Raw genomic sequence first — 26,637 nt, 5'->3', positions numbered from 1 at the left:
TTTGGTCTTAGCTTTGTCTCCAGACCTAACTTCTGCAAATGCCCCATGAAAACAAGACCATACCGTGAGCTTAGCTGCTCATTCAGCATGAAAACCAGCAGGTCAAGGGAGGTGATCCTGCCCCTCTACTCAGCCCTGGCAAGGACTCATCTCGAGTCCTGTGTCCAGTTCTGGGCTCCCCAGGACAAGACACACATGGAGGTACTGGAGAGAGTCCAGCGTAGGGCTACAAAGATGATCAGAGGGTTGGAGCACCTGTCCTGTGAGCAACAGCTGCGAGAGCTGGGCCTCTTTGGCCTYGGAAAGAGAAGACTGAGGGGGGATCTKAYCAATGTGTACAAGTACCTGAAGGGAGAGTGTCAAGGGGACGGGGACAAACTCTTTTCAGTTGTCCCGTGTGACAGGGCAAGAGGCAATGGGCAGAAATTGAAGCACAGGAAGTTCTGCCTGACCGTGAGGGGGAATTTCTTCCCTGTGAGAGTGACAGAGCCCTGGACCAGGTTGCCCAGAGAGGTTGTGGAGTCTCCTTCTCTGGAGATCTTCAAGGCCCGCCTGGACACAACGCTGTCTACCATGCTCTAGGTGACCCTGCTGAGCTGATGATCTCCAGAGGTCCCTTCCAGCCTTACTAATTCTATGATTCTATGAAAAGGAGTGTCCTTTGCTTTCTGGCAGGGTGGTGTCATACCACCTGCAGCAAGGGTCACAGTAAAGGTAGAGAAACTGTAACTCACTCTGTAACTTCCATGTGAGTGTGGAGCAGCTGGAAAGAAGCATGGTCACCACATACACTGATAGTGCCAACCAACACAGACCAAACTAGCACTTTCAGGCAAAAAAATAGGACAAGAATGGCTGATGGTGAGCCATGAAGGAGCAAGGAACCACCTGGGACTTGCTCAGTCAAAATTCAGTCCCKGCTGTACTCACAGGATGAAAGGACCGTGGGCAGGTCTAGTCCTAGCAAGRAATGGACATGTTCAGAGCACTTTCTCAATTTGAAGAAGTCTCTTGGGCATCCAYCTCTGAAGTATGTCCTGCTGCTAAGCCAGCTTCTGTGCCTTCCCCTCAGAGGTGTATCTGCTTGGACTTTCACTGATGCGCTTCTGTCCATGTTTTCTGTATTGCACTAGGAAATGCAGATCTTTTAACGTCAGCTGCTTCCATTCTTGGCTACAAAATTTCTCCCTTATTCTTCTTAGTTGCTGCATTTGTTCAGACACTTCCCAGGCCTGGACATCTCTGCACGAAGCTGGAGAAAGGCCAGCCTTTTATCAGATGCACCAGAATTGCAAAGGACAGGAGGCTGTGCATTTCTGAGTGTGCTCAACTCCTGGTTAGACAGCAAAGCTTTTCTCTGTAACTGTAAGAAAGAAAGAARGATACTAGGGGAGCAAAAACAAGAGCAGAACCATCCCAAAAGACTACAGATAGAGCTGTGGTAGCAAGATCGACTGCTGAGGACAGACACATGATGCACTTGTGGACAGGACACATAGCTGCTGAAGTCATACAAAGAAAAGAGAGAGAGAAAGGACAGTCAGTAGGTGAGATATTGTTTATTCCAAATGGTGAGTGTTATAGCACAGTACAGGCAAAGAAAAGGCTTACAGTCCAAGAGAGACAGGACCTGACACAAGACAGTAACTCAGGGAGGATGGGAAAAAGAAGATTCCCAGTAGAACTGGCTTTTTAGAACGACCTAGAAGGAAGAGGTGGTGAAGATGGAGGAGGTGGGAGAAATTACACAGTTGGGAAAGGGGCTTTGGTACAGACACTTGAAAGCTGACAGGGAAGATGGAAGGAAAATGAATGATTTGGAAGGTCAGAAGGAATAGTGGTGTGGAAGGTGGAAATGGGGGATCTGATGGTACAGTGAGGGCAGCCCTTGTGTTCTGCAGTGAACCCACAGGGACATATGGGAAGGAGCCGACATGGACAGAAAGGTCAGATCAGTGAGGGGACYTGGGGATGAGGTAGAAAGCAGGGGCAGCAGAGCCAACTCAGTTCCCTGGCCCTGAACTCCAAAGCTCTAAGTAAATTAAATATGCCTGTGGTGGATGCCTGCTGGTTCATATCCTTACTGYTAGATCTCTTAGCTCAAAACTAGGTGGCCACAGATAAAGTGCCTTTGGGAATGGTCCCCAGTTGGGTGATAGTTCCCGTATCAGCCAAGGAGCAGTTCAGTCTCATGGCCTGGACATATCTCAGGATTTCCTGGTTGAATGATCAAGTCCCAACACTGAYCAGCATTCCTGGATGCTGTTAACAGACTAGGATAGAGCAACCTCCTCCACAAATTGTGCTGTGAGCTCYCCTCTACCGTGTGCCATGGAACATATGCTCCTCACCCTCTTCGGTGACCTAAGTTCCATGTCCATCTCCTTCTGCTATGTGACAGCGGGAAGAAACCCCATTCCTCAGTACTGCATTTAGATACCCACACCAGGCCATTTCTCTCTAAAGCCACCTCTGTTAAGAGTGGTTATCTGACTCCAGCTAYCTACTGGGTGAGCCACTGTCTAAAGGAAAGTAGGAGCAGCACATGGCCACCTGAGCGATGCTCCTCCTGATGAAAGAGTGAGGAAAGACAAGTAGGTCTCAGGCAACCCAAGGGAGATAGATACATAAGGAAACAGCTTTACTCAGGGACTTGATGTTTCAACAAGGCTTGGGACAGAGTGGGATGGAAGTGGACAGATGATAGCAGTGTTTCTCCAGAAATGTTTCCCCCTTTCCATTTCTCACACCACTGAATTGTTGGCATTGAAGGAACTGTTACTATTTTTCAGTGCTCTGACACATCTCTGAGATCTTTCACTATTTCTTATCCATCATTTTCTGGTGGCTGGTCCTTGCTGTTAGCTTTGTGCAGCAGGCTCCTTGCAGGGAAGGAGGCATCGACAATGCATAAAGATCTCTTCAATCCATTAGCAGCCTTTTCTTCTATGCTTGGGCTCACATCTSCACACTGACGGTCATGATTAGGGAGCTGTTTCCAAGGCATCCTGCAACAGAAATTAAGATTGTTTACAAGCAAACTCCATAGTTCTTGATAAACCACCCATTCTGAAGTACTCAGAGCTGTGTCACTTACTCTTCACTACAGACACCTGGGCCTGTGAGTAGACCCAGTTGCATTAGTGGACTTGCTCCCAACCCAGAAGGYTCACATGAATAAGGACAAATAGAAGCAGGCTGCTAAATTCCCAAAAGAATCAGACTTACCAAGACACTGCTGGAAATAGAGAGAGCTGAAGTTGATGTCTGAAAATCTCAGTATTTTGCAACAACATGATTGAATTGTTCTTAGTGCTGAACATGGCCATGTCTTCACATTYCTACTAGGGGTATTTTTCTTCTTCCCATACAGATGCTCTTCGTTATTTCATGTTGCAGCTGTTGCTGGGGGTAGTGGTTATTCTTAGGATGCTGGGAGATACCAGCAATGGCAGAAGCTTCTTCCTAGATACCCCTTTCTCTCCTGCATTGGCACATCACTAAATAAACCTTAAGCCCAAAGGATTTTGTGACACAAGAGGCTGCTTTCACAAGATAAGGGCCGACATGTCAGCTGATTGACATGTCCCTGCACATCCTTGGATCTTGGTTTACCAGTCGGGGATGTAATAATGGTAACTGAGGTTTCCAGAGGAAGCTCAGAGATTTGGAAGTGCCAAGGTCAATCCAGTGCCCAAGCTGCTTAAGCTAGGACATTCAGCACTGTCTAGCTCTGAGTTCCCATCTGAAGCAGGGAATCATAAACTCCCACAAAAAGAGGGATGGAGAGAATTATGCATGAACCTCTTCATCTACCCATGCACAATTCTCCAGGGTATGAGCGCTGAAGCCCTCAGCAAACAATGCATTTGAGAGAAACTGGTTAAAATCAGAAACCTGCAAGCCACTCATCATCTGTCTGCTCACAGTCTACGTGGTCAAAGCCACACCTGCGCAAGGTCATGCTCAGATGCTCGGTTATTAAGACTGCAAGAAGCAGACTCAACACTTCAACTTCATTTCAGTATTTTCTCTCTCCTTTTTCCCCTCACCCAGACAGCAACAATGAACATTAAGAGCATTATTAATCCAGCCAGCTCCTCCAGACTAAGTGCTCTTATAAAACAAACCCTTTCATTTTTAGTAACTCACCTCCAGGGCTTTGCACAGACATCATTGTCAGAATAGCCCTTGGGAGTAGGTGGGCACTGCTAGTCACAAATGCCTTGGCTGAGATTACAGAGTCATAGCAGAGGATTTGCACAGTGATGGTTAAAGAGCAGTGAGCCCAGGGTCTTAACAGTGTAATCAACCCACCGGGCTCTACTGTCTCTTAGCAATGCATCTTGCTCCTCTGGGTGTTTGGGCTCTGCAATTCAGAGCTGGTTCAAAGAGCAATAATATGGTAGTGGCATGTTTTCCAGCACTGAGTGTGGGCAGCTGGGTGGGACCAGATGGAGCACATGTCCATGCTGAACTATGGAAAAGACTTGGTACCTTTGTGTCCTTATGGGAAACACTTTGTTGGTCAGCATGGATTCTCACAGATAAGCCCAGTCTATGCCTGGCCTTTTAACAGTGAACATTTTCTCCAATGCCAGCTATGGATGGGTCAAAAGACAAATACTGGGACCTATAGCTCAGCTAAAACATTTTAAAACTCATGCAGTTGTTACGTGTAACCGTTGTATGGATGAAGCTGGTGGGGAAGGGAGAAGAAAGGCAGGGTAGTATGGCAGGCTGTCAGGATGCAGCGCTGTTATCAGCAGATGAAATAAATTCAGAAAGTGGATGATTAATATTAAATTCAGGCAGGGATGAGAAATAGCACTCAGAAACAATAAGGCAAAAAAAAAGTCAATACTACATGGAAGTGAACAGAGCTATGCTAGAGGAGAAATTTAAAGATACAACCCAAAGACAGATTTTTTTTTTCTAGTTAAGGATTTGGTGGATATGCTATTGGAATACTCATTAAAAGAGAAAACATAATTAAAATAACAATTGAAGGCAGGAATTTTCAAGCTGAGTAAAAGGAAAAAAGAAACCAAACTAAGATGAGAGTTCATCATYTGAAACCAAATTGTACCCTCAGCCCTGCTTTCTTCTCAGTCATCATTTTCTCCAGATAGCAAACACTTCCATTAATATATAAATCAGTGCTTTGCACTTCCACAGACACTGCCACACAAAGACTCCAAGTGCTTGTTCAAAGGTGGCTAGGCTTGCTCTGTGATGAAAATGCTCAACCCAAGCATTTGCCACCTCTTTTCAGGGAGGATTTGGAGTCCCCTAACCCCTAATGGGCCTTAAATGTGGTTTTGGCTAAAAGCAAAAGCTGTAGGTAATTGGAACAGGGTGTGTAACTAAACCACCTCAGGTCACAGCACCTCACCTCCCTCCAGCTCTTTAGTGGGCACAGTGTCTGCTCCTTGATCATGCGCAACGTGGACRCTAGCAAGGTGCAGAACCTGGTTCAGCAGCGTCCTGCATGCAGGGAACTCACTGCATGAACTCTCTGCTCAACACATCATATATAGAAAATAAAATCAAACTACCTGTTCYGCTCACATGACTTCACTGTCCATCTTCACATTTGCAAAGGCTTAGCTCTCACATCAGGCTAGTCTTAGGTTAGCGGCCATCTAAAGGTAGTCACACTGTGACAGTTCAGTTGTCCCTATGGCAGGCATGGAATTGGTGGCTCTAGCAACATAAACCTGGTTACACTTAGAAGGGTATCATTTTTCACTTAAATGTGCTTCTTATCGAGAAAACAAGATCAAGGAGGTGGTATTTGTCTTTAGCATTTATTTATCATTGGAAAAAAAAACCCTTTGAGCAAGCAAAGATCACAAGCACGTCACAATCAATTGGCTATACATTAATCTGTGTGTGTGTGTGTGTGTGTGTGTGTAAGTGTGTGTGTAAGTGTGTGGGTGTGAGTGTGTGTCATTCTCATACGAACAGCAAGAATGAAAAAGCACCACGAGGAGGTGTGCTTAACACATTACAAGAGACAATCTGTGATATGTAACCAAACCCAGGCCACAAAATATTAATTAGACACTTCCTATCTGCCTCCAAGAGGCAAGAGTTTGTGGAATTCATGGGAGCCATGTATTTACAACAGACGCATTGCAAATGAGGAAGCAGGTGATCGGTGTGCAAAGCAGTTGGAGAACAGGAGCTCAATAAGCTATTAGCACCATTTTGCAGAAAGGAGTAACAATACAATACAGTGAAAATGAGAAAGCAAGCAATTGACAGCATAGGAACTTCGACAGGATAAGAAGCAAAACATTGTTCTTTTTCTTTTTACAAGGAAAGCAAAACATATTACAAGTTTGCGGTGAAACAGAATCAGCATTGTGGTAGCTGAAAACACAGAACAGCAGAGCACTCTTTCCCAATGGGATTGACAAGCTGAGTCCAAAGTGAACTAGAAACAGCAGAGAATTTTGTCTCCTTTCTGATAACCTGAGTGGATTGGGCGGGCATAAAGTCTGTGGAACATACAGCAATGTTCCTGGCATTAAATGCAAGGCTAAGATACGCATTTGGATGTATGCCGAGGGCCTGGCTCACATGGAGTAAAGGCCAGAATTTATTTCCCTTGACGTTGGCTATGTAAGAGGGAGGCCCCTCAGACCCCACCAGTCTCCTAGGCTCTCTCTCTACAAGGAGTGAAACCTTCCAAGGACCATTCATCCCTCTTTAGGGTGGTACCTAAAAACAGGTAGATAAATGGCCCTTGGGAGCTTCATCTCTCTTCCCACTGAAGTGGGAGCTTAGACCACTGGCTTGCACTTCATATCTAGCTTTGCAGTTAGATGCCACCTAAAATTTTATGTATTAAGGAAACACAAGGCCATATTCTGACCACCTGSTGTGTGTGGCCACTTCAAACACCCTGATGGATGCTCTCCATTGAGAAGAAGCTATCCTGCAGTGTGGTTGATAGTGGATTGTTGATCTGAAGTTTTTGAGATACTTAGCGTAGATGGTCTGAGCACAGTTCTTACTGATATTGCTTGGGCCGAATTTGGTTTCCATTGAAGTCAAGGGCTAAATCTCCATTGAATTCAAGGTGATATGATGTTAAGTGCACTGTTTGCACTTAGAATGCAAAGCCTAGAGCCAAAAATAACTGGAGGAATGGTTTTGCATGGTCTTCCACTACACTGAGATCAGTGTGTTGGGCTATTGTTAACTGTCTACATGCCTTTCTGACATCTTCTACCTGCTGTGACATGTCATCTTCTTGGCTGTTGCTAGATCTTGAGTAAGGAAGGACATTACTGAAGAGTGTGAAGATGGATGAAGCATCCAAATTCCAAGAAACAACACCGCCTTGGAAGCTCAGGTCTCTCTGGACAGTTACCCCTTGTGTGATGGGGTGGGAAGAGCTGTGAATGGCATTCCCCTTCGCAAGTTCAACGCAAGCCTTTCACTGAGCTACTCTGGAGACAGAGCTGAGCTTTGCACTCAAGCAGTGCTGCAGGGGTTTCTGAGCASTCAGAAAAGCAATGGTCACTATGGACAGGTCAGCGTCTCCATGGAGCATGCACATCAAAAATGCATTACATTCGCAAAGATTTCCACAGTTTTACTTCCTGGAGGATTTCCCTGGTTTCCTCCTAAACATCGGAGGTTTAAATATATATATTTCTATATATGAATATATATTTTCCACATACACAACCTGACTAGCTCATAGCACACAGTTCTAACACAGCTAAGCTTGGAAATACACCACTGAATTCAGAACACTACACTTACTTATACTCAAAGCTTTAGGCTGTTAGCGCAAGGCAAACAGGACACATTACACAATACACTGAACTTGGCATTTATTCATTACTAAGGCCAGCAAATATCACTAATCTGTATACCACAGAGCTTTCCTCATCTTTGGAAACTTTCTCTCAGCCTTACAGTCCGGCACTCATTTATGTTTCCAAGAGACCCAATTATAACGGGGTGAGATTCCAACAATAGGGTTCTTCACCCTCCCAGCTCATCTCTTTTCCATTATATAGTTTCACATCTCTAAAATATCCTAGCAGCAAGACTTTCTTCATTCAACTATCTCTACAGCAACACAGTTATGAAACTCTCCTTTTACACCACCTCCGTACCCTGCTTCCCATCTCTCTTTTGTTCTTCCCAGTTGTCTACTCTCTGGAAGTATCAAGCTGGACTGTGTGTTGGGATATTGAGCTGCAAAAATAAAGAAGAAATTGTGCATCTGCACAATTAACACAGGAGAGTTTAACAACTCGGTTTGGTCAGATTGGGACTAACCTGACATATTTAGGTCCAGATCCAGGAGCTGGGCATCTAATTTTGGATTGGGATCATAAGTGTCCCAGCTTCCATTGAATCAATGAGCCAAATTCTGAAGTGTGCACAGGCCCGTCAGCTCATGGAAATCTGCCCAATCCCATCACGTATGGGTGCTGGGCCAGTATATACTCACTGGCAAATGCTTCCTCTCCATTTACAGCCTTCAAATACGGCCTCTAAAATGATCTTGCTGAACTTGAGGATTTTGTAGAGTAAGAGCACAGTAAATAGAGTTGAAACCCTGAGATTTTGCCTGAATGGGAGTCTCAGGATCACAACAACTGGCTGATGGCCCCGTTACCATGTTTATGAGCCAATATGAATTCCAAAGCTTTGGAATCAGAAGAACTGCAGTTGACAGCTCTAGTCAACCCTGGTGGCTCATCTCCTTCTACCCCTTGAAAGGCAACATTTGCAAACTGAACCTCCTTCTGAAATCTAGCTCTTGTTGCACACACTTGTCTACTGGCACCCCAGAAGTGAAGAAAAAAGACCAAGATTCAAAACAAATCAGGAGCTATTAAAAAGATGAATATCCTAGGGGAAACAAAAGGGAAGAACAGCCTGCAAATAACCTAGCCTGACCTGCTGCTTGTTTGGGAAGTCCTTGTAGCTTCCCTCACTCGTTTTTATTTTAGAATCAAGGCCTTTGAGTGATGCTGACGGGTGAAGCTGCCTTGATGCAAATAGAGCTATCCTGGTAGAGGAGTTGACTTGACATCTTTATTTACATGGGATCTCATTTCATGTCCCTTCCTGGAGCAAAACTCTCAACTGGTGTCATCAGGAGAAACTCTGCTCTCAGTCACACTATATTGATCCTAGTGGATTTATGGCACATTCATGCCACTCTAAATTAACCTCTGATCCTTTCCACCTCAGAAGCCTTTCCCCTGGCCTGCTGACACCAGTGGGAGGTGACCAAACATGTCAACCCCYGAAAGGGCCTTGTAGGATGAGAGCACAGCTCATCCCTGGCATCCTTGGATCAACGGGCATTTCCGCGCTGTCAAAGCACTGGAGTATCATGCTCGAGGAAAAGGACGAGCTGTTTAACACATTCACAGTGCACAGTTAAYCCATAACCTTCCTATCCTACGACCTCTTCTGTGCATTCCCACKTCCCTCCTGCGAGCCCCCTCACTCTGTGTAGAGCTGTGTTGTGCAGGCAAAGCAGAATAACCTGACCTCAGAAAAAAGGATTTCCTAATCCTCCTTGGAAATAAAACAGAAAAGCTTCTAATACAATCAGAACAAAAAGCAGATTAGAAGCCTCTAATTAATTTTGTGGCCTTTATTTAATCAAAGAAAATAAAAGGAAAGAAAGAAAGAAAGAAAAGGAAAGAAAAAGAGAAAGAAAGGAAAGTGCAGTGACATTTACTCTTTTGCCTCAGCCAGTTTATTGTTCATCTCTTTACTTTTCTCCTTGTCCTCTGGCTTTGCTGTGCTGGAGGTCTCAGCGCTCTTTTTCTTGGCAGCCCGGCCAGATGCAATCTGCTTGTCTTTGGCCTTTTTCAGGGGTTTATGGCTTGTTGTGGTCTTTTTTGGTTTAGAAGGCTTTACGCTAGGCTTTTCCACCTGCATGGAGGGCAACATGCAAAACACCAACAGAGAGAGAGAGAGAGAGAGAGAGAGAGAAAGAGAGAGACACACACAAGAACAGGTGGAAAATAGAATTTAGATCAGAAACATCATCCAAGAGCCAGCGAATGTTACTTCTTTACTTAGCTATACTCTGCCATTAGGGGAAGGGAGCAGAGGGGTGCATACTGAGTTGCAAATGGACAGCTCCTTCACAGAGGTGATGGACACAGTGTCCAGGAAGCCAGCAGAGCCATGCTCATGTACATTACAGCTGAGATTGCAACCTAAGGCAAACTCTTAGAAAGAAGTCGGCCTCTGACTCACAGTTACTTCATGGGCTTAATAAAATAGCATTAACTGTTCTGGTCCTAACATCTCCGAACGCAGATTTGGGATAGGAATGCAGATTTGCAATAGGTAAATAGCATTTTATCTGTTTCTTCATCTTTCTCTGCTTTCAGGAGGGGCTTTGCAAGCCCAAGGGGGATTATATCTCTCTGGAGTCAAAGCTTTGAAATGATGTTCAGGACAAAGAGGCTGGTACAAATTCCCCTCCTTCTTGTAGGACATGACTCCTCAGCCTGCCCTTCCCTAATGGATAGCTGGGGCCCAGGACACTGAGTAGCACCTGAGGAAAGTCCAGAACATTGTCTTGCATCCACCTGTTTCTGTAGTCCCAAAAGTAGAGAGGACTGCTTTAGACAGAAAAGAAGCCTTCAGCTCCTCCCTGCTGGCCCTCCCATCCCTCYGAGTATTCACAAATCTAAGCAGTTACAACCTCTGGGAAACACTGAAGGTCCTAAGTTCAAAAACTGCACAGACTGGCTCCWTTTAGATGCAGATTCTCAGCTGCTCCTAGAAAACAAGGCTGGTAGAGTTTTCAGTCCAGGCTATTCTTGACACTTKTCCATCTAATCAAAGCCAAAATAGCTTACTGCCAAAACCTGTGGAGCTCTCTGAATTAACCGCAGATGAAGTTATGGTTCTTACCACGTTGTTCCTGGAATAAAGTGTAATAATGTGGGGTGCCTATAGCTTTGAGTTGGAAAGAGATAGCAGTCTAGAAAAATGACCTGGGAAATGACAACACAAAAACCCTTTCTAATATGGGCCCTACCTTTGCCTATTGACAGTTTCGTGTAGGGCAGTGTAGACTCCAAAGTACATCAACCTGTACTACAGTCCATCTCTAAGGTGGATCYCTAGATGTACTCGCTGGTTGGCAATAGCACGGAAGGGAAATGAAAGCAGGCAGTGTTCAGCCCAACATTTTTGCTTTAGGCACATCCCACCACAAGGTGGGATCCCACAGTGTGGCCCTCATTCCCTTGAGCTGCATTTCTCACCTTTGGAGGTTCTTTGTAGGGTTCGCTGTAGAGAGTGCGTATCCTTCTGCGTTCCAGGAATTTGTTATCAGCTGGAGCAGGCTTATTGGTTTCCCCCTTGAACTGAGCACTGTAACTGGTTTCATGGTTCATTTTCTCCTCTGGTGGCTTGTATTGGGCCTTAGCTTTTATAGGTTTCACAGGCTTGACATCTATCCAAGGTCTGAACTCATTTCTGAAGAAAAAAAAGAAAAGGAGTTGAGGAATTAAACCAACAGGAGAATATCGGCAACATATGAATGAAACTCACCCATTACTCAACAAGGTCTTACAGAAAGGGCTTTTGTCTCTATCCAATCAGGTTTACAAAAAACCCTGACTCCCAGCAGCTCATTTTTGACTTCATCCAAAACCCTCTAACACATTAGGAAAGGCTCAAATGAAATCTGCCTACCAAAAACAGACAGGTCCAGGCACCAGACAGCCTTCTACTTCGGTGTCAATGGTCAGATACTCTTTGAAAAGCTGGCCTCAGGTGTTGTTATAAAGCCTTTTTAAAAGCATAGGTCCTTTCCTGGCTGTACAGCTTCACTTCAGCACTGAAACTACTTGCACACAGTTCCTGACTCTCGTAATTCAAGGTAGAAGTGAATATTTAGAAGGGAACATAAAAATTTATGTTCTGCAGTAGGTGTCTGATAACTCAGCACTGGGCACACGCCTGACAGTAAATTTATCTGTATGCAAGTGAGCTGAGCCATTCAGAAATGTAAAGAGCCAAGATTCCCTGTAGGCACTCCTTACCCATGCCTGTAAGTAGTGAATTCTATTGTTCTTCCTTTATGAACCAAATTACGCAAACAGCTTTGTTAATTCTGTAAAGGAATAATTTAAAATAAAGTTGTCTTAGAGTTAAATTCAAACTGGTTGGGAAATGCAGTGTTTATCAAATAGCAAGCTATGGCCTCTCTTTATTAGCTGCTCATGGTAAATTCCAGTGTTACTGAAAAWAAATGTCACCATTTTTCTTTTCTTTTGTCCAGAGCAGTGACTTCCTGAAGAAGATATATTTTAAGATTTTTGGCACCTGATGGACACATTTGGCTTCCCATCCACAGAATCCAAGTCTTGATTTAATTTTTAGTTCTTCCCAACAAAGCACCAACATCTTTCTAGATTTGAAGCAAAACATTTTATTTCCTCACTGAAAATCCTTATTCATCTAAGAAAAACCTCTATTTGATGACAATGGAAATGGAGAAACTATGGTGTTGCTACCATAGACTGGTCATCTTGTTCTCAGACATAGCCTCAAGCTGAGTTTAGATCCTAAAGACATAAGCAAGCCAGGAGTTATCCTAACAACGGTGACGCAAGGCCTTTGCAAAGGGATGATTTTTCCTCAGAGCCCTTGTCTTCATTTTAAGTCCTCGAAGGCAATGGGAGGTCTGCAGTCCCTGCTCCTCCCTGCCTAGTTCCACCCAACCACCTTCAAGATGTGTTACTCATCTTTAGGCTGGTTTATTAGGGAAAAGAGCCTCAKGTGAGGGTGCTATGTATCTGCCAGACAATTCCTTCCCGAAACAGCTTTGAACATCTTGATTCAGTATCAGTCAGATTTGACAAAGGGCAGAGATCTCAAAGATATTCAATTTTACTTTTATGAAAACTGGCAGTCAGAAAAAAGCCAGAGGCTCAGAAAAGTAGTTTGGACGTGCATACTTCATTAGTCACCAGATGATCCGCTTAGACAAGCAGACTGGGCTGCAGAAGTTCAGCTGTTGTCCTCTGGAATCAGCAATAAATGACACCCTTCATATGCAGGATCAGTGGGTCTCCCTGGCCATCYAGTACCACATTTTGTCCACCTACTAATTCAACTATAAGTGATGGAAAAGCCTTCTTTTCTGAGGTAATCGGTCATCTCAACAGTGTTCTGGGTATGTTTCAACTCGCAAGACACCAAGACACCCATAGTTAGGTCTCACTTTTTCTGCCATGTGGCTATGCTCCTGTCACAGTCAATGTAGACCTGGTCAACATGGCCCGTGGAGCCTGGAGAGCAGGCGATTGCTTTAAGATGAGCTGAATGGCTCTTTGGGCTCTGTTGACTGATTAGATCTCCACTAAAGGGAATACAGCCTACATGAAGACCCTCACGCACACCTAAACGTAGGTGTCTCAATATGTGGGCTGAACACCACACCTCCATCTCTTCATTCACCCTTAGTGTTGAYCGCAGCTACACCTACTTTTCTTTTCCCCACATTTCCCTCCCCTTCATTTGTGATTCAGCCCTTCTTGGGCTTAAACAACTCTGCCATGGACCCAGGGATACTGCGTGTTTGAAGGGTGGTATTCTTTATGAACTGTGTTGCACTGAATGGACAATACATGAATGGGCTTATCTGTGTCCCTTGGCTGCCATTCATCAAATGTCAGCCATTCTTCCAYGGTAATTCCTCTGCTGCTCATTGTTAAAATATCCCTTCTGTATGAAGATTTGAGAGAAAGGGGCTGGAAATATCTTTTAAGGTGTGGATTAAAGATGTTAATGCATGCTTTTTCACTAGAACATATTACTGATAAASTCTAAGCTCATCCCAACGTTGTCAGAAGACAGGAAGAGTCTTCTTAGGATCCAGTTTTGTTCCTTAAGTAGACTCTATATCCTCAACTGCTTTCTAAAGGGAACAAAAAGCAATTACTCTCTCTGTCCATGCCTATCCGTCACTTAGATCCCTCCCTAGCAAATTCTGAACCAGATTTGTTGCAGGTAAACAACACATTCCCTCAAAATCAGTGACTATGTAGAGGAGAAACATTCAAAYGGTATGCTTCAGCCCAGGGAAAGCCAGGTACAATATGTATTTATRATCACTCTAAGGCCACAGTCAGCTGGCCCACCAGCCACATTGCTGACAGGCCAAGCAGTAAACCAGAGTCTAGCTATAAGTTCAAGCCATCATTTACACAGCCAAACAGATAGAGACAAAGGTTGGAGTCTGGAGTACTGCATGTGTAGGGGCTGAATTTTAAAGACAGAGGACACAAACCGAGACTTGTTCATTCCACTGCTCGTAAAACGCTGGTTTATACGGAGGTGAGCTTTGAAGCAGAGTGATCGTACTTGTCAGCATAGTGCCTAGCAACCTCAYTTTGCGCTGCATTATGCAAACGTGCAGCAAAAGCCTGTGATCTCTGTAGAMAAAACAGACTCAGGAGGCAGAAAAAGGGAGAAAAATATCCCCTTGCTACCTTTGCGCCGACATAAAATGCATTTCTGCACTCCCCTGGAGAGCAGTGGGTGCTTAGGAACCCTCGCACTGGTCTCCAAAATGTTAATGGAAGAGAACATGCAATACAGCTGGGCTCTAGTACCTGTCAACACAACAACAAATCTTATCTAGCAGTTAGGAATGAGCATGAATTTCTCTGTTGTTCTCCATCTTTGATATGCTTTTGCTGGTCTTAATGCAGAAGTTACAATTCTGTGAGTACTCAGTGCCGGTGTACTTTGCAAAAGGACCCTTGAGTTCCCTGCATCTCCTGAGATGAGCCTGGCTTTGCGCAGTCAAAGGATAGACTGGTAGGTGCTCTTGGRAAAGTGCATCTTGACACACTATCTCTAACAGCTCTGCAATAGCTCCACCAGGATCTTCTCCGGAAATGGACATTAAAAAGCTATTGATCTTGACACACTTTTTCCGTATTGACAATTGAGTTATAGATACCAGATATGCAAAGGCTAGAAGAGCACAAGAATTTGTTAAACATCTTGAAATCCTTATTAAACAAAAGTGTTTGATTTCACATCTTCAGCTACTACACAAGAGCCAGTCCCTTAGAGTAAGAATGAGCATGGCAATCCTGTCCCCACAGAAGGASGCAGGTGCTTTGCTTGTATTGATTGTATGGAGAGGGAGAACATCTTGAGAAGGTGATCTAACCCCCCCCYGCCAAGTCTGGTGAGTCTGTCAAATATTCACAGCTTGTCTGACACACTCCTGTGTCAGCACAAGCTCACGTCGTCCGAAGAGCAGACAGCATGGCTAAACCCTCTTAGCAGTCGTGCTGTGCTATTTGGAACTGGTCTCATGCTCTAGGATACTTATGTCTCTCAAAGAWGCTGTTCTGTAATTACACACTCATTACATGCAGTAAAGATGCAAGACAGAAAGACACACCTTTAAGAGTTGATTTTTGGGGGTATTCTTGGACTAGCAAAAGTGTCTTCTCTCTAAGGTACCATATTGGTTGCTCCTGTGACATTAAAACTAACCCTGTCTTGGAAAAAGGCCCTGCAGTTCTGAAACCTTCCCCATTACTACTTAACACTCCTATCACTCAAGGCTAACCTTAAGCGGAAGATGCCAGAAAGTCACAAATTCTGGCTACAATCTGAAGTGAGCCTGGTAAAACGTGTAGCTATGTGTTTTGAGAAGAAACAGTCACAGAGCACCTGGACCACCATTCTCAGTCTGCTCCACACAAAATTAGCCCTGAAAGTATTCCAGGAGCGTGGTACAGCTCAGCCTGTTCTTCCATACTGGAGAGGGAAAGAGGTCAACCTAAAACCTGAGCCTTTGCCCAGGTGAGTCACTGGCTCGGACTAGCACCAGTATGGACATACTCAACAMATAGCTTAGTCCAGCTCTGCATTTCTCATCCAAGAGATTTTCATTGCTCTCAGTTTTGCTGCGAAAGATTTTAAGACTCACTATCTTGGCATGACAGGGAGATACTGAGCTGACGCACAAGCAAATTACAGGTTTCATGATTCTCTGCTGAATCTTGCAAAAGGTCTGATGACCTTTGGCAAGCCRACTCACACAGAAAAAAATTCACTGAAGCTAATGGGAATTTGGACAGATATAGAGCTGCCTAGAACATGGGGCTGCATAGGATAGGCAGATGTTTTGTGAATCAATAGGTACTAGACATGTGCCTTCTCCTCGTAACATCAGGCCTTTTGCAAGATGATCTACATCTATCAAAGGCAAGAGTTGCTCTCCATGTACATCAGTGGCTTTGGATAGGGATCCCGGTTATTTTATTTCGGTTGTGCCTTCCCCTTGGCAGAGCATAGTTAAAGATGGCTGCAGACAAGTGACCTGAATACTGTCCTCCACATCGTCCTTCACCACAGCTGGGGAACATGGGGTTAATGTGAGCTCGAAGCTACGGTGTGCAACCATCTCTGGAGATGTTCACCCACACTCACTTAGGCATTGATTGCTGTCATCTCTTGCAGCTAGAWCAGAGCTGAGGGGGAAATGCAGCCAGGTTTAACCACTTCAAAGCTTCTGTCTACTTTAAAGGACTTTAAAGAGAGGTTATATGAGTTCAGAATCAGAACAGGATATTAAATGAATTCTGCTGACGGCACTTTTACTGGTACCAACTAAACCTGATTCCCTGATCCTGATGTAAAAATTTGAAATAATGAATGCTGCAGAAAGGGGAAACTGGGARTTTCGTGGTGGAGCCCTGCACAGAAGAGATATTTCTAGCTTAATCTGAAAAAAAGATGGGTCAAACAAAAAGAAAGGAAAATACTCAGATTTTTCAGAGAAATAAAAAGAAAAAAGAAACTCAGGAAATGTTTGGGGTTGGCATGAAATGTTTCATTCATTCTAAAATGAAAAAAATAACTTTTCTTTTCCGTTGCTTTAGTTCCTTTCCATTCCATTTTTCTTTGTTATACTTAGGACAATCTGGAAGGACTATGAACTCCTCTTATGAAGCGAGAAGTCAAACTGCTTCAGAAAGAATATTTCAAAATACTATATTCCTCTTTAATACTCCTCCAAATAATAAAAAAAAGAAAATATAAATATATTTTTGCTGAAACTATATGATGTTTTTTACAGGAATTTTCAAACAATTCTTGGCTTTTTGAAATTAGCATTTTTTGAGAATGTGTTATTTGCTCCCAAATATTCTCCAGCACCCTTCTCTCTCTTACCTTATGAACAGAGATGTTCAATGAAATGAAAGAGTGGGAGACCCAAAAAAATGATAATGCCTGGTCAAACTCTGAAACTCCTCTAAAAGAAGTTGTTGAAGTCCAGCATACAGTGAAATTTAATTAAGTCATGGCTATTTAGATGGATATTGAGAATATTCAGAGTTATCAAAGGAAATGAGCATTAACCTGGCACCAGTCCCATGTATGGGTTGTGCTTTACCCCTTGGTTTCTTGGCTCACTTGGTAATGAGGAAGCATTTCTCYGGCAACCCTGTGAATTCAGCTTTTCATTTCCTTTGCTTTCCTCACTTTCTTTTTTTCTGAAGCTGAAATGTTTCATTTCAGGAGGAGTGAAATGTTTTGTGCTGAACTACAAGGAATATTTATCTTATAATTTGGGGGAGGAGAAAAACAAGACAAAGTATTTTACTTGGTTCAGATCAAACRGATAAAACCCCTCCAATTTTCCAGGCTGGCTGCTACATGAAAGAAAATCACCAGCAATCTAGGGCATTCAACCACAAATGATACAATATGTTATTGCCTTCCAGAGAAATAGGTCTAAAGTCCTGGACCAAGATGATTCCTTGCTGCTTCTGAAAGCCTGACATGTTACTGCGACACAGTGTGTCTTCTGCACCCCAAGACGTGGATGTCAACACTCCAGCACATCTCCAAGCCCTCTTTGAATAAAAGGTCATTTCCAACCAACTCCTGCTCCAGTTGTCTTGTTCACATACAAGATCTCCCAGAACAGGCACAAGAGCTACCCTTCCTTCTCTGCTACATTCAACATGGAGTGTTCCTGTCTCTGACTCCAATGCATATGCTTAAAGACAGCTTTATTCTCTAATGCCCTTATTATTATTTTGTAAACAGTAATTTACTGTAAAGCTGCATTGAAGCTGTGAATGGTGTAATGAAGTTCCTGGTGCCTAAGATTATTTTTTTCCAAACATTAGTAATCAGCCTCTAGCCCACATACACACATGCACACACATACACACAGAGAGCAGATCAATGAACAAATACCTAATGAGTTGTCCACAGAGACTAAAACAATTTGATATATTTATGTGTGATTCTGAAACTTCAACAATGCACAATGGACCAAGTGTGAACAGGCAGGGTATGGACACAGCATCTACGGACATCTGTAGCTGGGCCCACCAAGTACAGCAGTGATGTAAAAGAGGAGGAATGCGTTGAGCCTTCAACAGGGTGGCTGCAGCACTGATTCAACCAGGCTATAAATGAGATCTGATTAAGTTACCACAAGGGATGGAGTCTAGTCATTTGGCAAGAAGATCCCATGCCACTCTTCATATCTGAAAGGTGCTCGAATCAGCTGCCCATAAATCATGGATATCACATCACCTTAGGGTCAGTGTTACCCATGTAGCCTTTTAAAGATGCAGAACTATTGCATATGTTTTTATGCCCAAAGCATCACAGACATATGAATGAAGGTGATGCTGAATATGACAGAGGTCCAAGAAGGTGAGAGAGCAACAGAGTTGTGGAAGAACATCCCTAAGAATACCAGCTCTGCCAGGGCTCATGTCACAGGACAGAGAAATCCAAAGCTGTGTTCAGGTGGTGGTCTCATGAACCCTGCCTTTGGCTTCAATGGTATTATTTGGGGAGAGATGATTCCAGCATCTAGCATCAAGGGTCTGAAGGCAGGAATGGGAGATGAATTAAAAATTGCGTTAGTCCAGCTCAGTAAAACACTTCAGCATACGCATTTCTCTTAGCAGCTCCTCCCATGTAAATATGAGTATTAATGACTTCCTGAATCAGAGCTTGACTGACCAAATTGAGAAAGCTATACATGAATCTAAAACGTGTTTTAAGAGGGGAATCCAGCACAGCAAGGTGCACTAAGGTTGAGGAAAATGATGCTTTTTAGGTCAAATAGAGCAATTACATTTCACAAACTCCTAGTTCAATCAGACTACCCCAGAGATGTGACAGCAGGAGAGGGAAAGCATCAAAGGCATCACCTTTCATGAACTACAGGCCAGACTGTTGAAGAAATGCTGCCCAAGGAGATAAAGGACAGTGCTGCTCTCTGATCAACACCACCAAAAGAGCTGGCAGGCTTTCTGCTTCAAATTGTTCGATTTGCACTACTGTAATAACCCTATTCTTGAATGTTTTCATGAAGACTGTTTATCTTCATAGTGAAGGCAGTGACTGCTGGGGAAAAACCCACTGTTCCGACCTTTCCAGACATTCTGATCTGAAGCAGCTTAAGCTTGTTGGCAGCTCTCATTCCCCAGATCCTGGCCCTGCTCCAAGATGGGAGATGCTTTAATGATACTGCAGTTTAGCTGCATAAGAACTGCAAGGTTGGTCCTTTAGGCAGAAGATGGAGATGGGTGGTGCTGAAATAATAGGTAAGATTTTGTCCAAATTTGTTCAAATTATCATCCAAATTATGGATGCAGAATGATGCACCTCTCCAAGTGAAGGTCAAGAAATGGTTGGTTGATACAAAACAGAAGCCCTAGCTCTTTGTTGTTGCAATATGATTCGCCAGGATTTATTTTTCTCTTCCCTTTAGGGACTCATTACTTTCCCTCCTTTCTGTGTTTCTAAAGGAGCTCAGAATCAGTGTTGCTCTTTGATTTCCTTTCTAGTCTGCCCGACAGTGTAATTACTCGCCCTGACATGGGAGAAGAAATAGAATCAGCAGTAAAGGGGGTAGAGGAGGAAAATGGTGAAACTTAAATAGCAAGTATTGTTTGGCCATTGCACTGATGACCTGGGCACCAGGTATTCTAAAGATTAATCGTATACATGGAAAAATAATAAACTAGTTAGGCATGGTCTCAATTTCAGTTCATATAAGAATGAAGTACTGGTTTGGGCTCTAATATAAGACCCAGTTGCCTGATTTCATACATATCCAGGATAGTAATAAGGCAAAATCAACTGTTGTGAAGCCATCCTAGGAAAAGGGAGGGCTTGGATCAGGGTCCCCTTGTACGTTCATGGAGGAGGCATTGAGGAACAAGAACCATGCATGGCTGCTGGCTGTGGTTACAGCCTCCTCCTAATGCTCGCTGCAGAAACGGGCTGCTCTTGTTCGGCAGTTTTATACCTCCCTCCCGTCCTGCTCAGTGCCAACGTGCCCTCTCCCCATGCAGGCACACTCGGCTAACACTGGTCAGCCTCACACGACAGCATGCATCGCAAAACCATGGCTAGCTGTACAACTTAAAAACATTAAAGAAAAAGATTACGGTAAAAGAAGAACATTTATGACATCTCTGAAGCCAATTTTCTACTAGATAAACTTGAAGTTCACCCAAAAGCCKTGAACACCAGGGAGCCTTTTTTCCATGGCAACAGAGACTCAGTGCAGTCAGGTTTGGCTTGCATGAAGGTAGAGTGGACTCAGCCCCTTCCCCACCTTGCTGGAGTCAATGAGAAAATGCCTACTGAATTCAATGACAGCGGGATAGTGTCCTTAATCCGTTATCGACAAGGCAGGCATTTCATGCTCAGTGCAGACTGCATCTGAATGGATCAATCTGCTTAGCATTTTTCATCCTCTCCAGCCAGCCAGCTGTTCCACATCCTTCTTGTGGGTAGTCATGCATGGTCAACCCCTATCAATACGGAAGTCGGATCAGTAACACGCTGCTAAAAGCCCAATACAAAGAAAATACATATTTCTTCCATCTATACTGCTCATGCCAGCCAAACACGTAGTGTCTGACCCTGCAGTCTCCTGAGAGCAATCCCTCTGCCTTCAAAGCTTCAGCAGAGCTGATGGAGATACTAATGCAAGGTTAGGATAGGTTTTCTATATGCCTATGGGATAGAGAAGCCTGTAGCCCAGCTGTAATCTGGATGCCCTCTTAATTTTTCTCAGACCACTGAAACCTCTGTGTAGTAACAAGCRTGTTGAGCTTCTAAATGATCTTACACTTCCACAGCTCAGCTCTTCCAAGCTCAAATACCATCTGTGAGAGCTAAGCACATGCATACCCTTAGCCACATGGTTCCTACATCACCTCACTTTATCCTGTTTCAGTCTACAAAGTAAAATATAATAAGTAGTCCAAATGTCTTTTCTATATATATGTACATATACATGTTTGGATGCATAACACCATATTCTCAGAAAGGGAATTCAAATCAATGACACTTTATTCTTCATCCATTCACGTCCACATTTTATTACGGTGCAGACTGCGGAGGGGCATCCTTGCTGGAGGCGGTGCGCAGTTTTGTGGTTCGGTTTGTAGTCTCCCATCAACCTGTGCAGATATTTTTGCAAGAGCTACTCTAGSAGAAACACCCTGAATCCTTCGGCTGGCAGCACAGGGTGCTAGATCCAATATGATGAATGTTTCATGCTGAATGGCTCTGTGSTTTGACAAGCTGCAGTTCCACTATGTCCCAAGTGTGTTAAACAAGCAAGTGAAGTCAGGCACGGGGAGAYAGGCTATCCATGACATATGCAGCATGACAAGCAATGCAGCCCAGAAAGTGGATRAAGCCAAGATTAACCCAGATCTGCTCTGATCACTTGTCTCTGCTGTGCCTACACATGTCTATATGTATTCAAGCTTGTGATATTTATTTACATGATTATATATAATGAAACTAAGGCTTTTTTTTAAGCAAGCAAAAGTGACTAGACAGCTGAYGGTTTTGGCAGAGAAGGCTAAATTCTGTTTTCCATTATCACCATCAAGAAATGCATCTGCTGAAGCCTTCTTAGGTTAAAAATACAAGTTTGTAATTATTTTTAACCAGGAGAACTGATAGAGATGGGTGTGAATTGCATAGATGGAAGAGYTGAGTCTTGAGCAAGAAGCTTGACTTAAAGGATTATTGAGCTTAGAAAAAGYGATGAAATGCTGAGGGTTTTTTTTCCCCACTTCTTTACTTCTATACTTAATACTGTCTTACTTCAGCRCAGCAAAATCTAGAAGTAAATTTGATTTGTGCTCCACAGGAAGGTGCGGAGTTAACACATCAGAGGAGCTCCTGCTCCAGACTTTGAATGAGATTCGTAGACTTACTGGGGAGGAAAAATAAGGACATTACAATGAAATTACACTGGGTGATGTGCTGGAGGTTGATTGAAAGTACAACAGAAAGCCTGAACTGGGCTATGCAGACAGATGATTTGGAGGGAGAGCATGGAAGAACAGGAAGTTAGAAAGGCTTCTTTGAAAAGGGCACAAGAGCAGTACAGAGTTTTGTAATATGCCTGTGCGGTTCTTTAGGGAACCACAAAACCTACCGCAGCAACTCACTGGGGCTACATGGGGGTAACCAAGAGCAGAATTAGGTCCATTCAGGTGTATCACATTTAACACATACTTTGCCCACTCTGTCTCTAGTACATTCTGCTTTCTTTAAAAGCTATCTAGGCCTGCAGAAGGTACAAAAGGAGATGAACTGTATCAATAATATTCCTTTGCCCTCCACTGCCCCTTCTCTGCGAGCTTTGGAAACCATCAGCATCACTTGCGCATCAGTAATTACTGAATGGGGAGGACTCGCTGACTCTGGCTCCCAAACAACTGGATTAGTCTCTTGGTACCGAACCAGTAAACACTGGGACCATCAAAGCTGTCTCAGGGGAGTCTGGGAAAGAGACAGCACAAAACACAGGAGCAGATGGCTACATTGTGAGATTTCTTCCTAATTAGGTAAAACACGATGTAAGTGCATGAAGCAATTACTGGTCGCTGCTGGTACCAGAGACATGGACATTGTCCATACAAAAGCTTCTATGAAATAAAAGAGCAGAACTGTTGGAAAGTGTTATACTGGAGACAGAACAAGAGTAGCTTTTGGAAGGTTATTTTATAATTAATTTGTGGCTTTCAAGAGCTTCTCCAAAGCTTGCATTGCAAGGAGGGAACAGGGAACAGCTTTGAAACCAAAGCGTGGACAAAACAGGCTGGCTCTTTACATCAAAGGTGATCACGGCCATGGAGGCCCCTTTCAGCATTTGATGGGAAGTGTCACTCCAAGCATCTGCCCCTAGGATTATGCACAGTGAAACGATCATGTAAATATCTCATTTTCACACATGTGATGTCGCACCAAGTGATGGAGGCTGGTGCTCCACTACACGGCAGAGGCACGAAGCTGAAAGGTGCAATGAGAAGAGCGTAGGATTTAATGTAGTAGAGAGTAGTTTTCTGTTTCTGCACACAAGGAGCCTGTGTGTAATATACTACGAGCTGAAAAAAGAACAGATGATAGAAAAACCCCGGGAGACCGCAGGGCATGTGCATCTTCTTTGTGAGACACGRAATGGCTGCCTGGGCCAGCAGAGAGGATTTGCTAACGCCGTATGCAGCAAGCGAAGCCSTAGGAGCCGCACGGCAAAACTGCAGAAACGCCTACAAGACTTGGAGCATCTTCCCACCTTCAGGTGTGTCTTGGAGTGACATGGTTTGGGAAGCCTATGGGACATGGCTAGCTAAGGGCCTGACATCCAGGGGTCTACAGGCACCTCCAGACCCAGCCTCGGGCATCTGGTGGGGGCTGTAAATGGCCTGGGGGCTTTAACACCAAAGCTAATGTGTCCAAAAACACAGTGCAYGAAGGACAGTGCTGTCATAACATGGTCATGTGGCTTCTGGACCAGGCCAGGTTTCTATCACCTTGGCTTTGAGAGAGATGGATAAACATGTTATTCTCTCCTCAGTTAGGTGTTGAAGTTGTCCTGACATTTTCACAAGCATAGCAACATCTTTACCCTAAAAAAAAAAATAAAATAAAATAACAAGACATAGTGACTCTAAAAAAGAACCTACCTGGATCACAGAAACCTGCTTCCCRAAAAGGATATTGTTAATTTAGAACTGAATAGAAATATCCCCAGTTATTTGCCTTGTTTCTGTTGGCATCTCTGTCCTCATTCCAGTACCAGCTATCCCCTTGGCTCTAGCAATCCCCTAYTTTCTCTGCAAGGATCTGCAGACACAGAGCTACCTGCCAAAACTCAGACCAGGTTGCCAGCACATGCAAGTGTGCATCRCAATCCCTTTTCTAAAGCAAAAAAACCCTGCCTCCCAGGTACGAAATCTAGGGAATAAAAAGCACAAGTTCTGCAACTCATCTGCAAAGAACTAGRTGGAGGATTTGTTATTATTATGCATTTTTGTAGGCACAGCAAATGTTTACAGCCTTTCTGAGCCATTTGTATCCACTGGGTAAATAACAGGCATTTGAAAATGRGTTGATCTGCAAATACTTCTGCTTTTGGAGCTGTTCCAATCTTAATCGGGAAATAAAACATGCTAGGGACAAATGTATTAAACAGGTACTTAATTGAGAGACGAGATGGGAGAAGAAGACATTGTTCTTGTCTCCCAGGCAAAGCATGAATGTTTCAAACATACTCCTATATTGATATTTATTGCAGCTGACAGAGCAGAAAGGCTGAGAAGAAGCACTCCTTCCTCTCCCATAAATAATTCACTYCTTGTAACAGTTCATAAAATGTTTATATTAAGTAATAATTAAATATTGCTTCTAAAAAAATAATGAGCATTACAGCCAAGAGAAAAATATCATCCCAAACGAGGGTGGGGAAAACGAACATCTTGCAACTGTCACGTTGGATTTCCTCTGCTGAGAACAATTCAAAGCAAAAGCAGTTAAAAGATGTGGTACACTAGTCTTCCCTCTGCTCTGTCGCTTCAAATCCTTGTCCAGCCATGAACCAGAGGTCTCTTTCTACTGAGCTCGGCCACCTGAGCATGGAGCCTGCTCTCACATGTGGAAGTACACTGGGTTTCTCCTTCTGTCCATGCAACCATGGATTGGTTTTTAGGCATGCAGGACAGGGGCAGTGTTCCCTTTTCAACCTCTGCCATGGAGCTATGGTGAATCTTGTCTCTTCATTCAGCGCAGAGGGTTTCCTCTTTGCGTCCACAGCCATATTTTTTCACTGTGCACTTGGGAGATGCTAACTCCCTGGGTCACTCAGCCATTGCATCTCTAAGGCCATTTTCAGTTCACATTACCACAGCTTGGTCCCTTGGGCTAATGTCCCACCTCATCCTAAGGGTGCACGGAGCTGCTAGGTCTAAATGCTCCTGTCTGACTTTGCACTCCAACATTTATAGATGCTCTTTCAAATCACCCTAAAGGGGTGATTTGGGCAAGTGGCATCCATCCATCCTGTCATTGTGAAAAAAGAAAAAAACCCCGTAAGTCCCTCAAAGGAATCTCTAGTTGAGTTTCACAAAAGAGAGATGACAAAGTCACTGGGCACATCTGAAAATGCCAACTACAGATAGTTACGAGTCATGACTTCCCACCAGCATATGAGGGTCAGACATGGTGCCTCAGACCAATTCCTGAGCCAAGCAAATGCACTCGACTTTCATCTGGATGAGAGACATTCAGACTCCAAGATGTGATACAGGATTGTGAGCRTGGCAGGGAAGAAGAGAGAGTAGTGGGGTAATGACTGAGGATCAGCAGGAGGCATAAAGATAATATGARTCAAATATCATCACGCATACACTGACACATTTTTTATTAAAACTGTAATTGCTTGATCCAACCTGTGCCCTGGAGAGCATAAAGAAAAGCAAGTAGTACCAAGGTCACTGCCGGCAGAAAATCAATGCAGGGAATGAATGGTAATCTATTTTTTTTTCTAGTTTCATAGAGAGGGACTATGGAGCTATCATGCTGCCATATCCAGGGAAGCACAATATCCCTGAGACCTCGGCCTTGCTCCAGCAAAGCACTTAGAACATTTTTAACTTTACATTTTTATCTTTAAACATCGAAGCCTTCTTCCTCTTGACTGTGACTACAGTGGGTTCAAGCATCCCAAGGGACCACTATATTTCTTATATGCAAAGACAAGTAACCACTTCTCTGTGGTGCTGTATTCTCTAACGAAACAATTCAATACTTTACAGCTTTTTGCAGTGACCACATTTTCTACATTTCTTGTCTTTCTGAGGGATCTCCTCAGGACTTTCACCATTTGGTCCACCACTTTACTTAAGCACAAAGTCAAAAAAATCAAAACACAAGACTCTACCTGAGGCTGCACAAATGTGGAAGGATGTCGCTTCTTACATGCAACTTTCTTCTACATACATCACAGTGTGTTACTTGCCACAAAAATATGTTTTGGGTTTTTTTTTTTTTTTTTAGCAGTACAGTTGACATTTGATTTGTGATTCATTGCAGAATTGCTATTCTGCACCAGCTGTTCCATCTTGCACTGGTACAGCTGATAATTTCTACCTATATATCACACTGGCCTCACCTCTCTTGAACTGCATCCTATTTATTTCAGGTTTGTTTTAACAATTTGTCAAGATGTCTTTGAATGCCAGTTCCAGCACGCAAAATCATAGAATCTGTAAGGTTGGAAGGGACCTCTGGAGATCA

At 43.6% G+C, this 26,637-nt stretch overlaps 1 protein-coding gene across 1 annotated transcript in view; it reads right to left on the bottom strand.

The window, feature by feature from the left end:
- Window positions 1-425: 425 nt before the first annotated feature.
- The window catches only part of MAP6 (microtubule associated protein 6), a 43,729-nt gene continuing 17,517 nt past the window's right edge, over window positions 426-26,637 (bottom strand). Inside the window, exons 2-4 of the mRNA XM_085300565.1 lie at window positions 11,280-11,493; window positions 9,731-9,927; window positions 426-3,008 (exon numbers count right to left, since the gene is read on the bottom strand). Of these exons, the coding sequence (XP_085156691.1) occupies window positions 2,828-3,008; window positions 9,731-9,927; window positions 11,280-11,493 (592 nt within the window). The 3' untranslated portion in view covers window positions 426-2,827. The remainder of the gene's footprint in view (window positions 3,009-9,730; window positions 9,928-11,279; window positions 11,494-26,637) is intronic.

Source organism: Rhea americana, unplaced genomic scaffold (assembly GCF_003343005.1).
Source record: "Rhea americana isolate MKP2758 unplaced genomic scaffold, rheAme1 scaffold_165, whole genome shotgun sequence".
Lineage (NCBI taxonomy): Eukaryota > Metazoa > Chordata > Aves > Rheiformes > Rheidae > Rhea > Rhea americana.
The sequence above is the reverse complement of the archived record's forward strand: the minus strand, read 5'-3'. Positions and strand labels throughout refer to the sequence as shown.